Here is a 19,550-nt window from a genome sequence, read left to right on the forward strand (position 1 = left end):
ACTGGAAGTTTTTAAGAAAATGTTGGGTAACCATCTGTCTGAAATAGTGTAAGGTTTCCTGCCTAAGCAGGGGGTTGGACTTGAAGACCTCCAAGGTCCCTTCCAACTCTGTTGTTGTTGTTGTTGTTGTTGTTGTTGTTATTGTTATTGTTAAGAAAATATATTTTAAAGTCCTTGGTAAAGATGGAGGACATCTTCAGGAATTAGCATAGCCCAGAGAGAGTTTAGCATATATTGTCTGGCATGGGAACAGAATGGATTAGAAAACAGACAACTTCATCTTGCAGTAGCTGGAAAATGCCCAAAATGATGGCGACGATGATGACGATGATGATGATGGGAACAGAAAAGGAAGGAAGAAGGCAAACCAGAAAAGAAACTCTTGCCTTTCGAGATTTCTAGAAGGCCTCATTTAAAAGCAGGAATGGTGGTCCAAAGCTTCTTTTTAAAATTAAGTCTACAGAGAAGGCGGCATACAAATCTAATTAATAATAATAATAATAAAAAAGAAAACAAACAGCTACAGTTGATTTTTGAGTAGCAATTCATAGGAGCTATGTAGATTAGTTAGTTCCTTATCTTGTAAAATATATATTAACAATGTGATATTGTTTACCAGAACCAATAATCTTTTGGCTCCATAGCAGCTGCACCCAACACAGCTGAGAATCAGAAAACGTGTGATAGTGGCAAAGGATGAGGATGGAGCTGCTATGTCTTCCATCTTCCTCCCAGATGCTGCCATTAAGATAAAGAGCCATAGTGGTCAGGAAAAAATGATGGCCGTTCACTATTCCTAACTTCTGACAAAAAAGAAAAGGAATTGTATTTCTACTAAGCTGGTTGAACTTATATCACCCTTCATTCACAGTAGTCCTAAAGTAAGAGTTACAATTGTTTGCAGGCTGAGAACCATGTTGATCTTTTCAGGGCCATGAAGTGAATTCATGAAAAAGAATTAGTCCAACACAAACATGAAATGTGTTGTATTTTAACATATTATTAAAAAATCATTAAATAACAATAATAAATAATATTAATGTGATATCCCTGAAAATAAGACCTATCTTGAAAATAAGCCCTAATATGTTTTACTTGTGTACCTAATATAAAGCCCTACCTCCCAAAATAAGCCCTACTTAAGAGCCTGTACAGCCAGACTGCCAGTCCTATTCCGTCTGGTTGCTCGCAGTGCCACAGCCATGAGCGAGGCAGAAGGGGTGTGGAGCTTCCCCAGGCCCCCACAGCTAGGCCATCCATGCCCCAATACCTGCCTTGCGGCAGCAGCTCAAGCAACTATGTACAGCAAGAGCCACTTTTTTTGCATGCTCATGACTGCAATGGAGCAGGAAGCCGAGCAGAGTGCTGGTGCCACAGCCATGAGGAAAGGAAGGTGTCAGGGCATGGATGTCCCTGAGGTAAGCCAGTGTAGGCCACATAGGGAAACTCCATTCCTTCTGCCTTGTAGTAGAGGCGCTGACATGCCGCACGGCTTCCTGCCCCACCATGAACAAGCAAAAGTGGGCCTCTCGTACATGGAAAAAATAACACCCTTCCTGAAAATAAGCCCTAGTGCTTATTTGGGATGCAAAAGAAAATAAGACCTAGTCTTATTTTGGGGAAAACACAGGTATTATGCATTACGGGCTACAAAAATGGTGGAAGGTTTTAAGCATAAAACGTATCAGGAAAGACTTAATGAACTCAATCTGTATAGTCTGGAGGACAGAAGGAAAAGGGGGAACATGATTGAAACATTTAAATATGTTAAAGGGTTAAATAAGGTTCAGGAGGGAAGTGTTTTTAATAGGAAAGTGAACACAAAAACAAGGGGACACAATCTGAGGTTAGTTGGGGGAAAGATCAGAAGCAACGTGAGAAAATATCATTTTACTGAAAGAGTAGTAGATGCTTGGAACAAACTTCTAGCAGACGTGGTTGGTAAATCTACAGTAACTGAATTTAAACATGCCTGGGATAAACATATATCCATCCTAAGATAAAATACAGGAAATAGTATAAGGGCAGACTAGATGGACCATGAGGTCTTTTTCTGCCGTCAATCTTCTATGTTTCTATGCTTCTATTTATTATGTAGATATTTAATAATTTTCTTCCTCAGTCACATTAAATATTACATCCTTTGAAACCATACCCAAGGCTTTCAGGAAAAATAGTTGCTTTTGGATTCTTGTGTGCTGCACTTTCATGCTAAACAATGAGATTTGTTTTTTCTGGCTTAGAACCAGTGATGGGCTCCTACGGGAACGGTCAGGAATGCAGTTCCGGTAGCAAAATTTGGAGCTCCACCCCAGAGCACCCAATTTGCGCTGAAAGATGTTGAAACAAAATGCATAAGCCACGCCCACAGTGTGGTAGTAAAAATTTTGGTAGCCCATCACCAGTGTTCCCTCTAATTTTTTTTTGGTGTGGGCGGAAAAGTATAGTGTCTGAGCGGCAGTCCCTTCGGGACTGGGCGGCACAGAAATAATAAATAAATAAATAAACAAACAAACAAATAAAAAACCCACCCTGTTTTGCCTCAGAGAATTTCAAAATAAAATACTGTACTGTGTGTCTATAACAGTGAGCTCATAATAGGGCAGCTCTATCAATATCAAAATGCCACTTAAATAATTGAGCTAGTTTCAAACTAGATTTTGATTTTCTTTCTCTCTTCCTTACTCCCATTCTTTTTCTTTCTCTTTTCCTTCCTCTCTTTTTTCTATCTGTTTCTCTCTCTTCCTCTCTTCCTCTCTTCCTCTCTCTCTCCTTCCCTCTCACTCTTTCCCTCTCGGCTTCTGGGCAGGTTTGGAAAACTCTGAGTTGATGATGATTTTTAAGTGAGCGATTGCTCACTGCTCAGCTTAGAGGGAACTATGCCCATCACTGCTTAGAACCCATCACAAGAAAGAAATGGTATCACAATTACCATCACAAGCCATGGCAAATCAGTTCATAGATCATACTAAGCCAAAAACACATTATGACACACTATAGTATAACAACAGTTTTTGTCACATTTATTGTGCTTTTGAGTTGTATTATATCTTAAAACTTAACTAGGGTCCAACTGTTTTAATTTATTTTAGAGCGCCAAAGGATTAAAGCCCAGTTTTGATCCTTTGGCTTTGACCAGTTTAAATCTTCAGCTCATAAATGCGGTGTCCAAATACAACTACCGGTAAGTTAATAAGAATAAAAGATACACGTGGAATTTATCTCAATTTAACATAACATTCTTCTACCTACAGCCCAAAAAGGACCAGATGGGGCCATCATTTCCAATAACTACTGTGATTTCTGCCTTGGAGGATCTAATATGAATAAAAAAAGTGGACGTCCAGAAGAGCTTGTTTCATGTTCGGACTGTGGGCGTTCTGGTAGGTGATATGTTATTGTAGCTATCTGTGAGCATTTAGCAACAGCAGCACTCTTTTCATATCTTGGTGTTTATAGAGATAAGATTAAGGGATTTTTGAGTGGATTATGTTTTACAATATATGATTGAATGCATATTTTAAAACTAATGGAGGAACACAAAAGTGGAAAGTCTTGTAGAAGACTCATTTAGTTGAATACAAGATTAAAGGAGAGTTTTTCTCTTCACATGTTACATTTGGTATTCAATAATGTGCCACTCAAATTTTCTACAACCTGGATTATGATCGATACAATGGGTTATTCTTTCTGTCTCTGTTTCTCTTTGTTTTTCTCTTTCTCATACATGCACACAAACAAGCACACCTCAGATTATGGGGTAAGGTTGAAGATAATATTATTATTTAGAATATAACTTTTAGGGCGTTTTTGATTTCTCCATTTAATATGTATGCTTGTATATGTATTTATAAGTGTGCGCTTTATATAAATTATTTGCTCCATCATAAGTACTTTTTATTTCTTAAAAGTTTCGGTATTTTTATTTTTTATTAGAATTGATCCCAACTTATTGGGATAACTTATTAACTTATTACCATTAACACGAGTAAGTTAAATATTTTTTTTACAAAGAAAGAAGCTGAAATTTGTAAAAGCATTGACTTTGATTTATATGTTTTCAAAATCAGTTTAAAATAAACTACTTTAACTTAAATTTAAAACCCATTTTTTGAAATATATATGTAGTCCATATGTGACAAGATTTTTGTTTTTATTTTATTAAGTTTCCAGAGATGTTATTTATAACAGGAACTATTTTTTATCTTAAATATGTATATGGATGGAGATAATATTGCAAATGTATGCACTTCATCTACGCAATATATAAATTGAGTTTGTTGTTTCTCCTTCTGAAAATTGTTAACTTGAGTTTATTGTTAAAACAATACCAAAGCTCTCTCTTTTTTGAAAAATTATTAGAAATCCTTCAGTAAGTTCACTTGCTTCACTAAATATGTACTGGTATTGCCAGCAGCAGAGTGCATTTTTATTTTTCTGGAGCTTCATACTTATTAAAAGGACAACAAAGATTTGTTTAGCATTTCAAGAATCAGCTTCATAAAATTAATTCAGCTTTGGAATGAGTGACCATAATAAATTTAATAAAATTAAAGCTAAATAAACTTATCCTAGGTAAGCAAACAGTGTACATGTGTCACACATGCATATAGGGATCTTTAACTATAAAAACATGGCTACAGAATGCATTTTTCAGTCACAAAATGCAAGAAAGGGATTTCTATGTGTTACATGGCTTCTAACGCAACTGGACAGGGGAAACCTTTATCTTTTACCTTTTATCCCTGACCTTATATTTATACCTTATATAAATGTTTGTTGTTCTCCAACTGAATAAAACACACTATACATTCTCTAGCTAAACTGATCTCAGGATCTGATTGCAATATTATTCATCTGCTTATTTAACAGCATTTATACCCTGCTGCAATGAATTAAACTCTCAGCAAATTACTGATTTCTATCGGACCATCCTTAAACTACACGGCCCATTCCGGTGGAAAAACAGATAAAACACAACAATATTGAAGACAGATAATGTCAAATTAATCCTAAAGTGGAGGAAAAAAGCCCAAACATCAGTTGTTCCAATTAGCATCATTTAAACATGTTCAATTATGTAAAGCCCTACTTGAACAATGTTACTTTGTTTTCCTAGACCAGTGATGGCTATCCTTTTCGTTGTTGCGTGCCGAAAGTGCATGCCCATATGCCTGCAGCCATATGCAATCTACATGCAACACCCTTGCACACCCCATCCCCATGCACATGCATGTATGATCCCCGCGTTACCCCCACCACCAGCGCATACGCACATGACCCCCTGTTCTCCCCCTGCACCCTGTTTTGGGCCTAGTAGGCCTCCCTGCATCTGCCTGGGAGCATACATGGGCTGTGGGGGGCCCACACTACACCCCTGTGCCCCGTTTTGGGCCTAGTGGGCCTCCCTGCACTTATAATCCATAATGCAATGCCTATGCAACCCCCTGTGCCCTGCGCATGCGTGGATAACAGCCAAAAATCAGCTGGCTGGCAGGAGATGTACATGCATGTGGGGTGGACTGAGCTGGGGCAACGGCTCGCATGCCCACAGAGAGGACTCTATGTGCCACCTATGTCCTAAACCTTGAAAAGTAGGCCTGCCCTTGAGCATTGTGGGATGAGCATTGTGGGATGAGCATTTCAGATGAGCATTTCTCATCTGAAAGAACTTTTTGTATAAAAAAGTAGGCTGCTTATCAGACAAAATGAGGCAAGGTGGCGCAATGGGTAGGGTGCAGTACTGCAGGCCACTAAAGCTGACTGCTAGATCTGAAGGTCAGCGGTTCAGATTTCATCACCAGCTCTAGTTTGACTCAGCCTTCCATCCTTCTGAGCTGGGTAAAATGGGGACCCGGATTGTGGGGGAATATGCTGGCTCTGTTAAAAAGTGTTATTGCTAACATGTTGTAAGCTGCCCTGAGTCTAAGGAGAAGGGTGACATGCAGTGATGGGCTCCTACGGGTACGGTCAGGAACGCAGTACTGATAGCAAAATTTGGAGCTCCACCCCAGAGCACCCAATTTGCACTGAAATATGTTGAAACAAAATGCATAAGCCATGCTCACCGTGTGGTAGTAAAAATTTTGGTAGCCCATCACTCTTGGCATAAAGAAAGAAAGAAAGAAAGAAAGAGGGAGGGAGGGAGGGAGAGAGAGAGAGAGAGAGAGAGAGAGAGAGAAAGAAAGAAAGAAAGAAAGAAAGAAAGAAAGAAAGAAATAATCAACCAACCAACCAACCAACCAATCAACCAACCAACCAACCAACCATACATGCCAGTAAGCATATGCTGGCAGCCAATGAAAGGAATATGGTATTATCTTTGCTGCTGCCAACATAAAAATAAAATTTAATATTTTAAATTTTATAAATTTATAACTTTAATAAATTAAATTAAATGAAAAACAGTGGCAAATAACATTAAAAATGAAGTGTTTATAGTTTCACGTTTTTTCCTGAAAGTTTTAAAAAATGTGCTGTGTCACCCAAACATATCCCTTTTGTTCCATGGCCAGTTGACTAACATTTAGAGGGCTCCTCCTCTATTTCTTTATATCTATATCCATATATCTGTGTGATACATGCATTCATCTTTGGAAAGTTCATGAAAGCTTGGGTCACTTTATCTTTAAATATCAGAAGTTGTTTTAATTAGCTACACCAGGAAAGCATAGCTTCCTTCTGGATATTTTTATCAACAATAATTAATTCTGACCATAGTCATTGTCTGTGAACTACCACCCTAAGGCAGAATTTCCAACATACTTTACTTTTCATGCTTACTATTGTATACAAAGGTTTTTCTTATCTTCCTGTTCTCATATTTGTAAAATATGCCATAGCAGTTTGATTTTATATATGGCTTTCTAATGATAGAGTTTAGTGTATATATAAACATATACATGTATATGTGAGTGTATTTGCATGTGTGTATAATATATACACACACACTTATACCAAATGTACTTTTTCTCTATATAGTTATATTGTACGCTTATTAGAACTACTGATCAACAAGGAATGAGGGAAGGAAATTATTTCACACTTTAAGGAATGGATTCTGTAATATAATGTTTCTGATATATATTAAATATATACTGTATTAGACGTCTTCCCTACTCTCTCTCCCTCCTGCTTTGAAATGTTTATTTTTTACTTATATTCATAAAATATTTTTACAAAGACATTTATTGCAATATGTGTTTATTGTTAAAAATATTTTCCATTTTAATTTGCAAAGAAGTCACACCACTTAGGAGAACTGGTACAGAAAGAGAACTCAATGAGGTTATTTTTTTAAAAAATGGAAAACTTATGAAATGAGTTATTATGCTAAAATAGAGTGGTTGATACCAAATGAAAGGCAATCATTATACCCTGCACTTTTAATGGATACACAATATAAACTCTGGGCTCAAGATAAAGTTACTCATATAATTACAAAACAATATTTTATATGCGTTTCAAAAGAGAGGAAAACAGGGTTAACCCTTTTGCTGCCTTAGATATGGGGCATCTGGAGTGGTATAAATATTGTTTTTTTTAAAAAAATATATCTATATATCAGTTGTTGTTTATAATTTCCTTACTATTCATCTTTTGTTTTTATCATTTTGCATTATTGTCCTGAATATATGTGTGTGTGTGCATGTATACACAGGCATATATACATATATATTTACGACCCAGGCGACTCTTTTATCTGAAATTTCTAATCATGATTAAAGTAATGTTAATGAAGTAAATCGTGATGCCTGTTTCTTAACCTATGTGCTGATATATTCATCATACATGTCAGCTCATTTGGGAAGAGAAAACAGGAAGGAAGAAGCGGCGGCAGCATTTTCTACGGAGGACTTGTTCGGTTCCACCTCGGAAAGTGACACCTCGACTTTTCATGGGTTTGAGGAGGAGGATTCCGAAGAGCCTGTCTCAAATTGGAGCAGCAGCTCCCACTCTGCAAAGAAAAAGGGCAGTTGTTAAAAAAAACTAAAGCAGACAAACTCTATGAATGACTTTTCTGCCATTCTACTTTTAAACTCTTACTGTTGTGACTGCGTGTTTTTTTTTTTGTTATTGTTGTTGTTTTTAGAGCCACCTGTTTTCACTTTGGTGCAAATACACTCAAAGCACAACAAACTAATTTTTTTTAAAAAGAAAAACCTCTCTGAAAACTTTTTTTTTTGGACAAGTTTATTTTCAATATTTCCTTAACAGTGCAAATGTGAAATGTGGATATCCTTTTTTTTAAAAAAGTAATAAACCATTAAATAGAAGAGCGCTAATTTTCTCAGCTTTTAAGATATATATATAGGTATATAGATATATATATTATACACAGGTACAACACAAAATCAGAAGGGTTGGACACCAGCAGGTACCTATCTCAAATAGTGTTTTAAATATTTATTTCTATATTCTATATATTACTAGAAGAAAAACGTTTGAGATTAAGGCAAAAAAAAAAAGCATGAAATCTATGCGGTAATATAATTATTTTAAAAAAATACAGAAACAATGACAGTATGATGAAAAGGAAATCCAAATGTTTGCAAGTATGAATTTTGCATCGCAAACGATTGCATTTATTGTAGCACACTGGATTTTTTCCCCCCATTCCCCTTTTGTACTACTGCTACGTTCACCTTTAAGAACATACCAAACACAAGGATGATTGACAAAATCAGAAACACAAATTTCCTGCCATCTTCATTTGGACACATTTTTTAATGTCTTCATCTCTCCAAGCTTGGCATCTTTTTAAGAGATACTGCTTTTTGGATCTGTTTTGTTTGTTCTTTCCATCACCATTTAAGAAAGGACTTGCTGAGCACATCTGTGGAATACACCCATTAATTCTATGGATGAAATAAATAATGTGAATCTTGAAAGAAATGAAAAGAAAAAATATACCTCACGTTCCTTATTTTATTTTTTTAAAAAATAATATTGAAAACCCGTTTAGTCTTATTTTTGATATTTTTCTTGAAATAAACCAAAGCAATACTCACTAATTTTCGAAGGGCAGCAGAGAATACCGAAACTGATTTGCTATTCCAGCAACATAAATTTGAACAGCAGGATTAAAAAGGTAAGTTTCAAAATAAGCATGTTTTGTTCTTCATGAAATGTTTGCGCTTTGAATTTGTTACAAATGACCACTGTGACTAGTGAAACTCAAGATAGAGATACAAATAAGCCAAGATATGAATGAGATAAGAGGCACCTCTTTGTGAAACAACCAATCAAATCAGGAAGTGTCTAATTAATATTAATACCTATTGCTTTTAAATAGGGAAATGATGCCCACCGACTTCAGAACAATCCAGGATATTTTTAATTTAAGTACCAGGATTCCAAAATTGAAAATCAGTTTCTGAATTCAGATAGAACAGTGGTTAATGTGAGACCTCCTACTGTAAATTCTGTAAAGAGATTAATAAAGGACTAAATGGATAGGCAAAATTATTGTTTATACTATCTTAGTTTATTAGTTCAGTAGTTCATCATATTTTACATTAATTAATATTTCATAGGTAACTGTGGTTAAGATACAAGTTTAAAATGAAAATGTGATTTAGTTAACTGAATTATGCTCTGCTTTCTATGTGTCTATATATACATTGCTCAAAAAAAATAAAGGAAACACTTAAACAACATAATATAACTCCAAGTAAATCAAACTTCTGTGAAATCAAACTGTCCACTTAGGAAGCAACACTGATTGACTATCAATTTCACATGCTGTTGTGCACATTCAACTTTGTACAGAACAAAGTATTCAATGAGAATATTTCATTCATTCAGATCTAGGAGGTGTTATTTGAGTGCTCCCTTTAATTTTTTGAGCAGTATACATTTATGCCTTTGTGTGTGTGTTTTGATTGGCAAGTATAAGTAGAGGTATCAGTAATTGTGCCATCTCATATCATATAACAAATACATTTGAAAAGCTTGGGAATCTGAACACTATTGAATTCAGCATTCTGTATCTTATGTTATTTTATTTTATTTCTATGTCTTATTTAATTTAAATTATTTATTTTATTTTATTTATTTAAATTAATATATATATTTAATATATATGTTATATAGAATGTATAATTTATTCTACCTAGCATTTCTGGGTCTTACATTAGTCAAACAGATGCATACTGAATGTCATAAGTGGGACATTAATATAAGTCTTCGTATTTAAATAAGGTATTTTTTATTGAGGAAACAGCTATCGGTAGAAATAATAATTCATATTTGTTAATTTTATGAATACTGTACATAGTTCCTTTTAAACTCATCTCAATGATATCATAACTTATTTGATGATGCAGAATTCTGTTCATCAGTCCTGAAGTTCCTCACATTTAGTTTCAGTGGCTTAATTTAAATTCTATTAGTAGAAAAACTAATAACTAACTTCTCAATACATGTTCTATTCTTTTTTAACTTAAAAACATTGTATTCTCTCCCTACATAACTACTTCTCCATATAGTTTATATTTACAACTAATAATATACAGTAATATAAATAAACCTTCTAAATCTGCACCTACTTATACCCAAGCCAATGTTTTTCTTTGTGCTTTTTTCTTTTTAATGAATGAAATAAATGGCAATTCTATAATCAAAAACTCTTTCTGAGGGATTTAGTTGATTTAAAACATACTCAGGATGCAAATAGAAGAAAATATTTAGACCTATAATTATAAAAAACAGATCTGCCCAAATAGATTCAAATGCACAAGATCTCAACAGCAAAGCAACTAATAATACGTTAGTCCAAAGAGAATATAACATTCTTATTTTCTGAATTTTAGTCAGACAGTCAAAACGTTTTCAAGAATTACTTGACTACACATAACAGTAGTTCCAGAAGAAGAGGCTAACAGCAACAGGAAACATAGATTGTTGTTTCAGGCATGTAGTCCTCAATAATGAACTTATATAATACATTATATTCCTTATTTCCTTGTTAATTATACATATCTGTCTTTCCATGGGTAGGCAACCTAATTTTATTTAAAATAAACAATGGGAATATATAATTATTATCTAACTTCACAACAATACAAGGTGTTCTTGTCTTCTTTTGGATAGATTTTATCATCAGTTGAAAGTAGTCCTATTTACTGGGAGTGAAGAAGTTGGAATTTAAGAGCTTGTCCTAAGTACAGTAATACCTCGTCTTACGAACTTAATTGGTTCCGGGACGAGGCTCATAAGGTGAAAAATTTGTAAGAGGAAACAATGTTTCCCATAGGAATCAATGGAAAAGCGAATAATGCGTGCAAGCCCAAAATTCACCCCTTTTGCCCATTACTGGGGGCGGGTGGTGTCGGGGTGGTGGTGGAGGTGACATTCCTGGCGCTGCTGCTGCTTCTCAAAGGGAAACCGCTGCCGCCGCCACTATCCTCTTGTCCTGCCCAGAAGGATGGAATCTGCTGGGATGTGGCAGTCCCACCCTTTGGGAGGGTGGGGCTGGAGCAGAGGGCGGCTGCGAAGGGGCTGGCTCGGCAAAAGCGCTCCAAGCGAAGGAGCAGTGAGAGGGTTTTCTCTGAGCGCTTTGGGAATGCCTGCCCCGTCCTTCTCGCAGCCCCTTCACTGGGAGCGCTTTTCTCTAGGGCTGCCAGCGAAGGGCTGCAGGAGAGGTGGGCAGGCGTTCCCAAAGCACTCAGAGAAAGTGTTCTTGCAGCTGCTTTGCTTGGAGCTCTTTCTCTGAGCGCTTTCTCTGAGCGCTTTCTCTGAGTGCTTTCTCCGAGTGCTTTGGGAATGCCTGCCCTTCCCCTCTCGCAGCCCCTTCGCTGGGAGTGCTTTCATCCAGGGCTGTCAGCAAAGGGGCAGCAGGAGAGACAGGGCAGGCATTCCCAAAGCGCTCGGAGAAAGTGCTCTCGCAGCTGCTTCGCTGGGAGCACTTTCTCTGAGCTCTTTCGGAATGCCTGCTCCGCCTCTCCTACAGTCTCTTTGCTGACAGCCCTGGATGAAAGCACTGCCAATGTAGGGGCTGCAGGAGAAGTGAGGTAGGCATCCCAAAGCGCTCAGAGAAAGCGCTCTCGCAGCCGCTTCACTGGGAGCGCTTTCTCCGAGCACTTCTGGAATGCCCGCCCCATCCCTCTTGCAGCCCTTTCGCTGACAGCCCTGGACAAAAGTGCTCCCAGCGAAGAGGCTGCAAGAGGGGATGGGCAGGAGTTCTGGAAGCACTCGGTGAAAGCACTCCCAGTGAAGCAGCTGCGAGAGCGCTTTCTCTGAGTGCTTTGGGAACGCCTGCCCACCTCTCCTGCAGCCCCTTCACTGGGAGCGCTTTCATTCAAGACTGTCAGCAAAGGGGCTGCAGGAGAGGTGGGGCGGGTGTTCCAGAAGCGCTCGGCAAAAGCATTCCCAGCGAAGCGGCTGCAAGAGCACTTTTTCCGAGCACGGAATCCTGGCGGGGGCTGTAATCAAATGGGAAATCCCGGTGGTGACAGTCACAAGGCAGGGTAATCCCTGCAGCAGTCAGAGAGCGCACGTGCAGTAAGAGAGCCCACATACCCGGGCTTGGGTTCATAAAACAAAAATGGTTCTTAAGACAAGGCAAACAAATCGTAAACCCCAGGTTCGTATCACAAAAAAGTTCATATGAAGAAGTGTTCATAAGACGAGGTATCACTGTATTGGAAATGTGGGCTTGGTCTATCTAGGCATTATTAGACATACTCTGTTTTAGTGCCATACATTCCCCACAAAATACAATGTTGCAGCCTCTGAAATGATAGACAACCAAGTATATATTAAATAAAAGTAAACATTTGTTCTCCCACCATCAGAGTTTCAGAACAGTTGTTCAGGAGTTGTCCAGGAGGATAGCAAAATTAGAGATATATTAATTTGTCGTTTCCCCATATAATCACTATCTATGCTTAGGACTAGTATAAGAAAATGAGTGGTTGTTTGAAAACAATGAGTTTTTAGAGGAATACCTTTTAATATACCACAAATTCTAATAGCAGATGGATACTAATTTGAGCATCATGTTGCCTAACAAAGTTTACAAACCTGATTTGATAAAAACTAGTATCTGAAATCATCCCATGTTACCAACTGCAATCCCAAAATATTTAAAAATAATGCTCTCTAGCTTCTATGCAGAATAAACACATACTGGCATATTGATTTATTTCACCCTTAATCTTCCCATAAGTAATGTTCATTGTTGGTGGTTGCTCAAATTTGCTATTTTTTCAACTTATGACTGTAGTTTCAAAGATGGAGCAACTCATCCCTGCAAATGCCTGAAGCAGATCAGATAGCTAATATGCACAGCCTGTGCAAGGGATACCATCTGTGATAAATGCCTTCTCTGCCTGCTGTCAAATTATAATCTGGAAAATTATTTTTATTATTGTCGTGGACAGAAACAAAAACAAAATTTGTTTGTCCAAAATTTTGAATTAGTCCCAAGTATAATTTTGTTTCTTTCTATAACATCCACAGTCTGGCTGTTCTATTATACAATAAACTGTATGATAAACTCTATTCTGTTCTGTGACTAATGTTGTCATTGGTAATGAAAATACCAAAATCAGATTTAAAATGAAAGCTCTCTTTTAATAAATAAATAAACAAACAAACAAACAAACAAACAAATAAATAAATAAATAAATAAATATTTACTTGAAGGGAGGCAGGATAAAAAGTTTTAGAGAATTCTATACAGCATATTATGAATTGTATATTTTTTCTTATTTTTTAACATTAGAATTTCAACATTACTTCCTTTCTTTAAATTTAAAGTTCCCCAATTTTGGGTTTAAAACTTAAAACAGTTTGTATAATTATAATTATAGAGTTTAATTAAACATTCATGGAATTTTTCACAGTATGATAATTTGTAATTTCCCTGAAATGTAGCTGTTCTTCAGTAAAAATTTCAAATTCTAATGATGGAACAGATATTTGAAACAACTTTCTTATAGCCACTATCCAACAAATAGCTTGGTGCATTCAATATTAGCTAGTACATATGGACCTCTAATCGAAGTGGTATAGCGTAAACAAAGATGCCTCTGTTTTCAATATAATAATAATAATAATAATAATAATAATAATAATAATAATAATTTATTACATTTGTATACTGCCCCTCTCCAAGACTCGGGGCGGCTCACAACAAGCAATACAAAATACAAATCCAATATTAAAAATAATTTTGAAACCCTTATTAAAAAACAATCATACAACCCAAACAAATCATACATAAAATGGAACAGCTGAGGGGTATATCAATTTCCCCATGCCTGGCAACATAGATGGGTTTTCAGGAGTTTGCAAAAGGCAAGGAGGGTGGGGGCAGTCCTAATCTCTGGGGGGAGTTGATTTCAGAGGGCTGGGGCCACCACAGAGAAGGCTCTTCCCCTGGATCCCGCCAGATGACGTTGTTTTGTCGACGGAACTCAGATAAGGCCAACTCTGTGGGACCTAATCGGTCACGGAGATATTCTGGTCCGATGCCATGTAGGGCTTTATAGGTCATATAGTTCAGTATATTCTTGACAGGTGCCATAAACACTCTCACATATGCCCCAAATCAAATTCTGGCGTTTGATTTTATTCTTGCAGAACACTATTTCTGTGTTGATTGGTTTTTACTTCTACCTCATTCTAATGTCACTTGGGGAGCAGCATAGGCAGCTCTTTCCCATAAATTATAGGTAAGAAGTGCTAACTGTATGTCCTTCTTGAATGCTGCATCAACTACTCCCCAGTTTTCATCGCTATTTGCTTCAATCCATCACTACCTCTTCCAAAAATATCTGCATAATTTGGGATGTTTTTCTCCACCGGTATAGATTATAGCCAATGGAAAAGGGAGGAATATTTAGTTGTAGTTTAATTGCAGTCCCCTTCATAAGGCACAAACAATTATCAGCTTCCCAATAGACCAGATCAGATGAGCTAATTTTGTTTTATCCTAGAGCTACATTGATAGAATCTTAGAAGTCTGATATTGTAGAAACAAATCTCTTGCCATCTTTTTTCAGACTCAGAAGTTAGGGAGGCTCCTTTCTTAGTTCTTTCTCTGTCCCTTGTGCAGCTCCGGGCTTCCCCAAGCAACATTTGGTGCCCGCTCCCAAGGTTATTCCCAAATAACTTTACAACAATGAAATTCATCTTCACTGAATTATTATGGCATATTCACTATGTTAAGCAAGGGACTCCTCTTTTCAATCAATGCCCATGGCCTTGAAAGAGCTGGCCTTTAATTTTAAAGCTGCCACATACTGACAGATCTGAATAATGTGATCTGATTGCAGAACACATTTTTTTTTTCTTCATCAGAATCTGGATGATACGAACACTTGGAGAATCTTTCCCCAAGGTAATAGTATGATTACTTAAATAAAAGGAAACATACATTTAACAAAAATAAATAAATCAAACCAAGTAGCACAATACCTCATAGGATAGGGACAGAACACACCATTAACAGTGTTTATATATAAGAATATACAAAAACTCAGTGAGTATGAGAATGGTTTCATTGTCTATATATAGTCAACAGAGAATCATAACAGACCATTCAGAACTGAATATTTTTAAATGGCATAAAAGGCTGGTTGTCAAGAGAGTGGAGAATAGAATAAAATTTTATTGGCCAAGTGTGATTAGACACACAAGGAATTTATCTTGGTGCATATGTTCTCAGAGTACATAAGGGAAAAGATAAGTTAATCATGAATCATAAGGTACAATACTTAATGATATTCTGGGTACAAATAAGCAATCAAATCATACTAGGAACCAGGCAATATAATTTGTAAGGTTATGATGGAATGGAATAAAAGATGGAATGGTTAGATAAAGCAATCAAATGTATCCATATTATATATTTTATGGTAGGTACTACTCATTTGTCACTTAATCCTAGATTTCTTATCACCATGCATCTTAAAAAAAAATTAAACCAGAAACTGAATAATAAAATGCACAAATCAAATGCATTCCTAATAAGTAACTTGTATGATGAGATGGCACAGTGGTTAGAGTGCAGTACTGCAGGCTACTTCTGCTTCCTGCCGGCTGCCTGCAATTTGGCAGTTCAAATCTCACCAAGCTCAAAGTTGACTCAGTCTTCCATCCGTCTGAGGTGGATAAAATGAGGACCCAAATTGTTGGGGGCAATATGCTGGTTCTGTAAACCGCTTAGCGAGGGCTGTAAATTACTGTAAAGCAGTATATAATTCTAAGTACTACTATTGCTACTATATGTTGTTTGGCCTGATCTTTAGCAGAAATGTGAGTTAATTTGTAAAACTTCTGAATTTGATTCAGGCAGAGTATGAACATTCACGTAATAAATCCTTCTGAAAATTTATCAACTCCTAAAGAGGTTGGTGATTATAGTGGTACACTTTCCTAAGAGTTAACATTGTCTCTATTTTTAGCAGCTCGGCAGCTTAATCCCCTAGCAGATAGTTTAGGTGAAGAATAAACTGAAACTTTTTCATTTAGTTCCAGCATTAAAAGCAGGCAGCTATCATTTCCTTATATGGTCTACTATTCTTAGACTTGTCACATAATTCTACTTAGCTTTAAACTACTGTATCATGAATTTACAGTGCCTTTTCTTGTTGTAGTGAATTGTATGGTCCTGGACTTCATCCATACTTCTAGAAGGGTGATGAGATGTTATATATAATAGAAAGAACTTACTGGTATAACTTCTTAAAAGTTTGGCAGAAGTTTGGCGGGTACATATGTTATTGCAACATATGTACCCGCACAACTAGGTTGGAATAAAGGGTATACAGTATTAAATAATACACTTCGGAGGGATTCTGCAATCGGGGGCTGGACCAATGCATAGAGGATATGGCCATGATTCTGCTCTTATTAATGTAGGCTCATTGCATTTGCATTGAAAATCTAAAATGTTTCAAGAGACATGGCCACTAACTATTAATGCTTTACAACTATGAAGTAAATGCAGTTACTAAATCACAGGGTTTTTAATCATATAACATAAATGGAGGCACTTGTCTTGAAGAACAGAGATCAGAAGTGAAAAGCATAAGGAAAAAACGGCTGAACATTTTTTTAAAAAATATGTTTCATCTGGAAGCTAGCCCCTACTACTCAATAGTGAAGGGTTATACAGTGATACCTTGTCTTACAAACTTAATTGGTTTCGGAATGAGGTTCTTAAGGTGAAAAGTTTGTAAGACAAAACAATGTTTCCCATAGGAATCAATGGAAAAGTGATTAATGCATGCAAGGCCAAAATTCACCCCTTTTGCCAGCCAAAGCGCCCATTTTCAGGGGTGAGGTTCCCCTCCATAGGAAACCCCACCTCTGGACTTCTGTGTTTTGGCGATGTTGCAGGGGAATCCCAGCAGGGGAATCCCAGAATCACAAAAACGAGCGCTTCGCTGGCAACGGAAGTCCGGAGGTGGGGTTTCCCAGCGAGGGGAGTCTCAGTGAAATTGCAGCATTGCAAAAACACCAAAGTCCTCAAAACCCCACCTCCGGACCTCTGTGTTTTTGCAATGCTGCGATTTCACTGAGGCTCCCCTCACTGGGAAACCCCACCTCCGGACTTCCGTTGCAAGCGAAGCACCCATTTTTGCGCTGCTGGGATTCCCCTGCTGGCATTCCCCTGCAGCATCATAAAAACACGGAAGTCCAGAGGTGGGGTTTCCCATGGGGGGGAGCCTCAGGGGAATCCCAGCAGCGCAAAAACGCGTGCTTCGCTGGCAATGGAAGGTCTGGAGGCGGGGCATCCCAGCAGCGGTGGTGGGTTTGTAAGGTGAAAATAGTTTGTATGAAGAGGCAAAAAAATCTTAAACCCCGGGTTTGTATATCGAAAAGTTTGTATGATGAGACGTTTGTAAGACGAGGTATCACTGTATTCTGAATATACTTTGTCTCGATTATTCCAGAACTGTGAGATGCTACAATGACACAAAGCACGTTCCAAACAAAGACTTAGTGTATTTTGGCTCATCCAAACTTGGAGATGGGATTTCTTGTTATACTAGTTATAGCTATTTTTTTTAAAAAGAAAAATAAATTGTTGCTTGAAATATCTTTGAGTTTTCTTTATTTCTTTCTTTGATTTCCTTCTACAGGTTACACCCCTGTGCTTACTTGGAATCTGAATCCTTCATGGAATCTATGGAAGAAACCAACCAACTAAGCGTGTTCAAAATACTCTGATCTTTCTCACATTGCCTGATCCTGTCTCACCTGTGTCTAGTTCGCACACGGGAGTTTGGACTGTGGAATGCCTGCTGGCACTTGCTCAGAGAAGTTTTGGGGGTTCCCTAAGCTTGTGCAATACAAAAAAAAAACTTACATTTTTTTTTTAAAAAAAGAAAAATATCTTTAAAGTGTTGTGCGAGTTTGTGTGTGTGTGTGTGTGTGTGTGCGTGTGTATATCTAAGTCCAGGTCAAACTGGAAACTGTTCAGCAGCAAAAATGACTAATGGGGGAAAAAACTTGACATAAACTAGAACAAGTTATTTTATTTATTTCAATATTTAAGAGAGAAAAGTAGTGCTGACATTGCACAGTATTTTTGTTTAAAATGGATTTTACTTCAGCATTTAAAGGCTTATTTTGCTGTTAAGGTGGGACTTTTTTGCAAGGCGCTTAATGCAAGATGAAAACTATTTACTTGCAGGATAATTTTTTTAAAGTTATGAAAATAAACAAACTTTGCTCTCTCTTATACTTTAAATATGCCATTCATAGACCATGCTGGGGTTTTCATTTTTCAAAATGGATGTGGTAAGTTTAAATTATTCTGGATTGTTTTTTTGAATGTCTGCTAATGTTTTCTACTTAGCTGTACTAAATTAAACAAAAACCCTAGTCTAAACGAATTATTTTGAAAAGCAAATGCTGACTTCTTGGGCAGGTGTTAACCATAGAATAACAAAAATTTAGACATTAGCAATAATGCTACTGAAGCTAGGTGTTTTTAATGGAAAAGAAATGCTGTTTTCTGTAACATTTTCACCTCGTGCTAACAGCTCCTTGTGAAATATAGCAACAAAACGTGAACAACTCAATATTTAATTACTGGAATAGTATATTTGGAGAAAAGCCTATACAGTACCTCTAATAGTATTATTTGAAGCATTTGAAAGAACATTTGGGGACATTTAGAATATTAATTTTTTTTCTTCTAGAAATTGGATGTAGTTACAGACCATAGCTGTTCTTCTACTAAAGATTTTTTTTTTTAGGACCAAGGTATGATCCATAGACAATTGGTGCTTATAAAGTAGGAGACTTCCTAATAAAAAGTAATACGAGAATAGGATTATTCTGATCATTTTGCTTGAAGGTGCATGTAAATAATGGAGTTATCTGGATAAAGTTTCCCTCTAAATTAATTTTCCCAGATGATGTAAAATGATCAATTTGTATACCAGCAATACCTTGGAACTGGATGGTGCAAAGGAATTGTATGCGTGCTTGCCTGGAAGCAGATTTTATAGAGTTTTAGTGTGACTTATTGCCTAATAAGTGTGCATAGAAGTGTTTAATCTGGTGTGTAGTTAAATACAGTAATA

At 36.8% G+C, this 19,550-nt stretch overlaps 1 protein-coding gene across 5 annotated transcripts in view; it reads left to right on the forward strand.

Annotated features, from left to right (window-relative positions):
* Window positions 1–19,550, forward strand: part of DPF3 (double PHD fingers 3) — a 294,848-nt gene that overhangs the window by 252,421 nt on the left and 22,877 nt on the right. The window contains exons 8-10 of one of the 5 annotated variants that reach the window (XR_011559671.1): window positions 3,255–3,383; window positions 7,799–9,091; window positions 18,099–18,838. Coding sequence is in view for 4 of the 5 variants with exons in the window: in XM_070758347.1 (XP_070614448.1) it covers window positions 3,255–3,383; window positions 18,099–18,166 (197 nt within the window). In the remaining variant the exon portion in view is untranslated. Of the gene's footprint in view, window positions 1–3,254; window positions 3,384–6,981; window positions 7,052–7,798; window positions 9,092–15,309; window positions 15,352–18,098; window positions 18,839–19,550 lie in introns of those variants that run through there. The other 4 variants (XM_070758347.1, XM_070758366.1, XM_070758356.1 and 1 more) reach the window with 4 other exon arrangements.

Source organism: Erythrolamprus reginae, chromosome 1 (assembly GCF_031021105.1).
Source record: "Erythrolamprus reginae isolate rEryReg1 chromosome 1, rEryReg1.hap1, whole genome shotgun sequence".
NCBI classification, from domain to species: domain Eukaryota; kingdom Metazoa; phylum Chordata; class Lepidosauria; order Squamata; family Dipsadidae; genus Erythrolamprus; species Erythrolamprus reginae.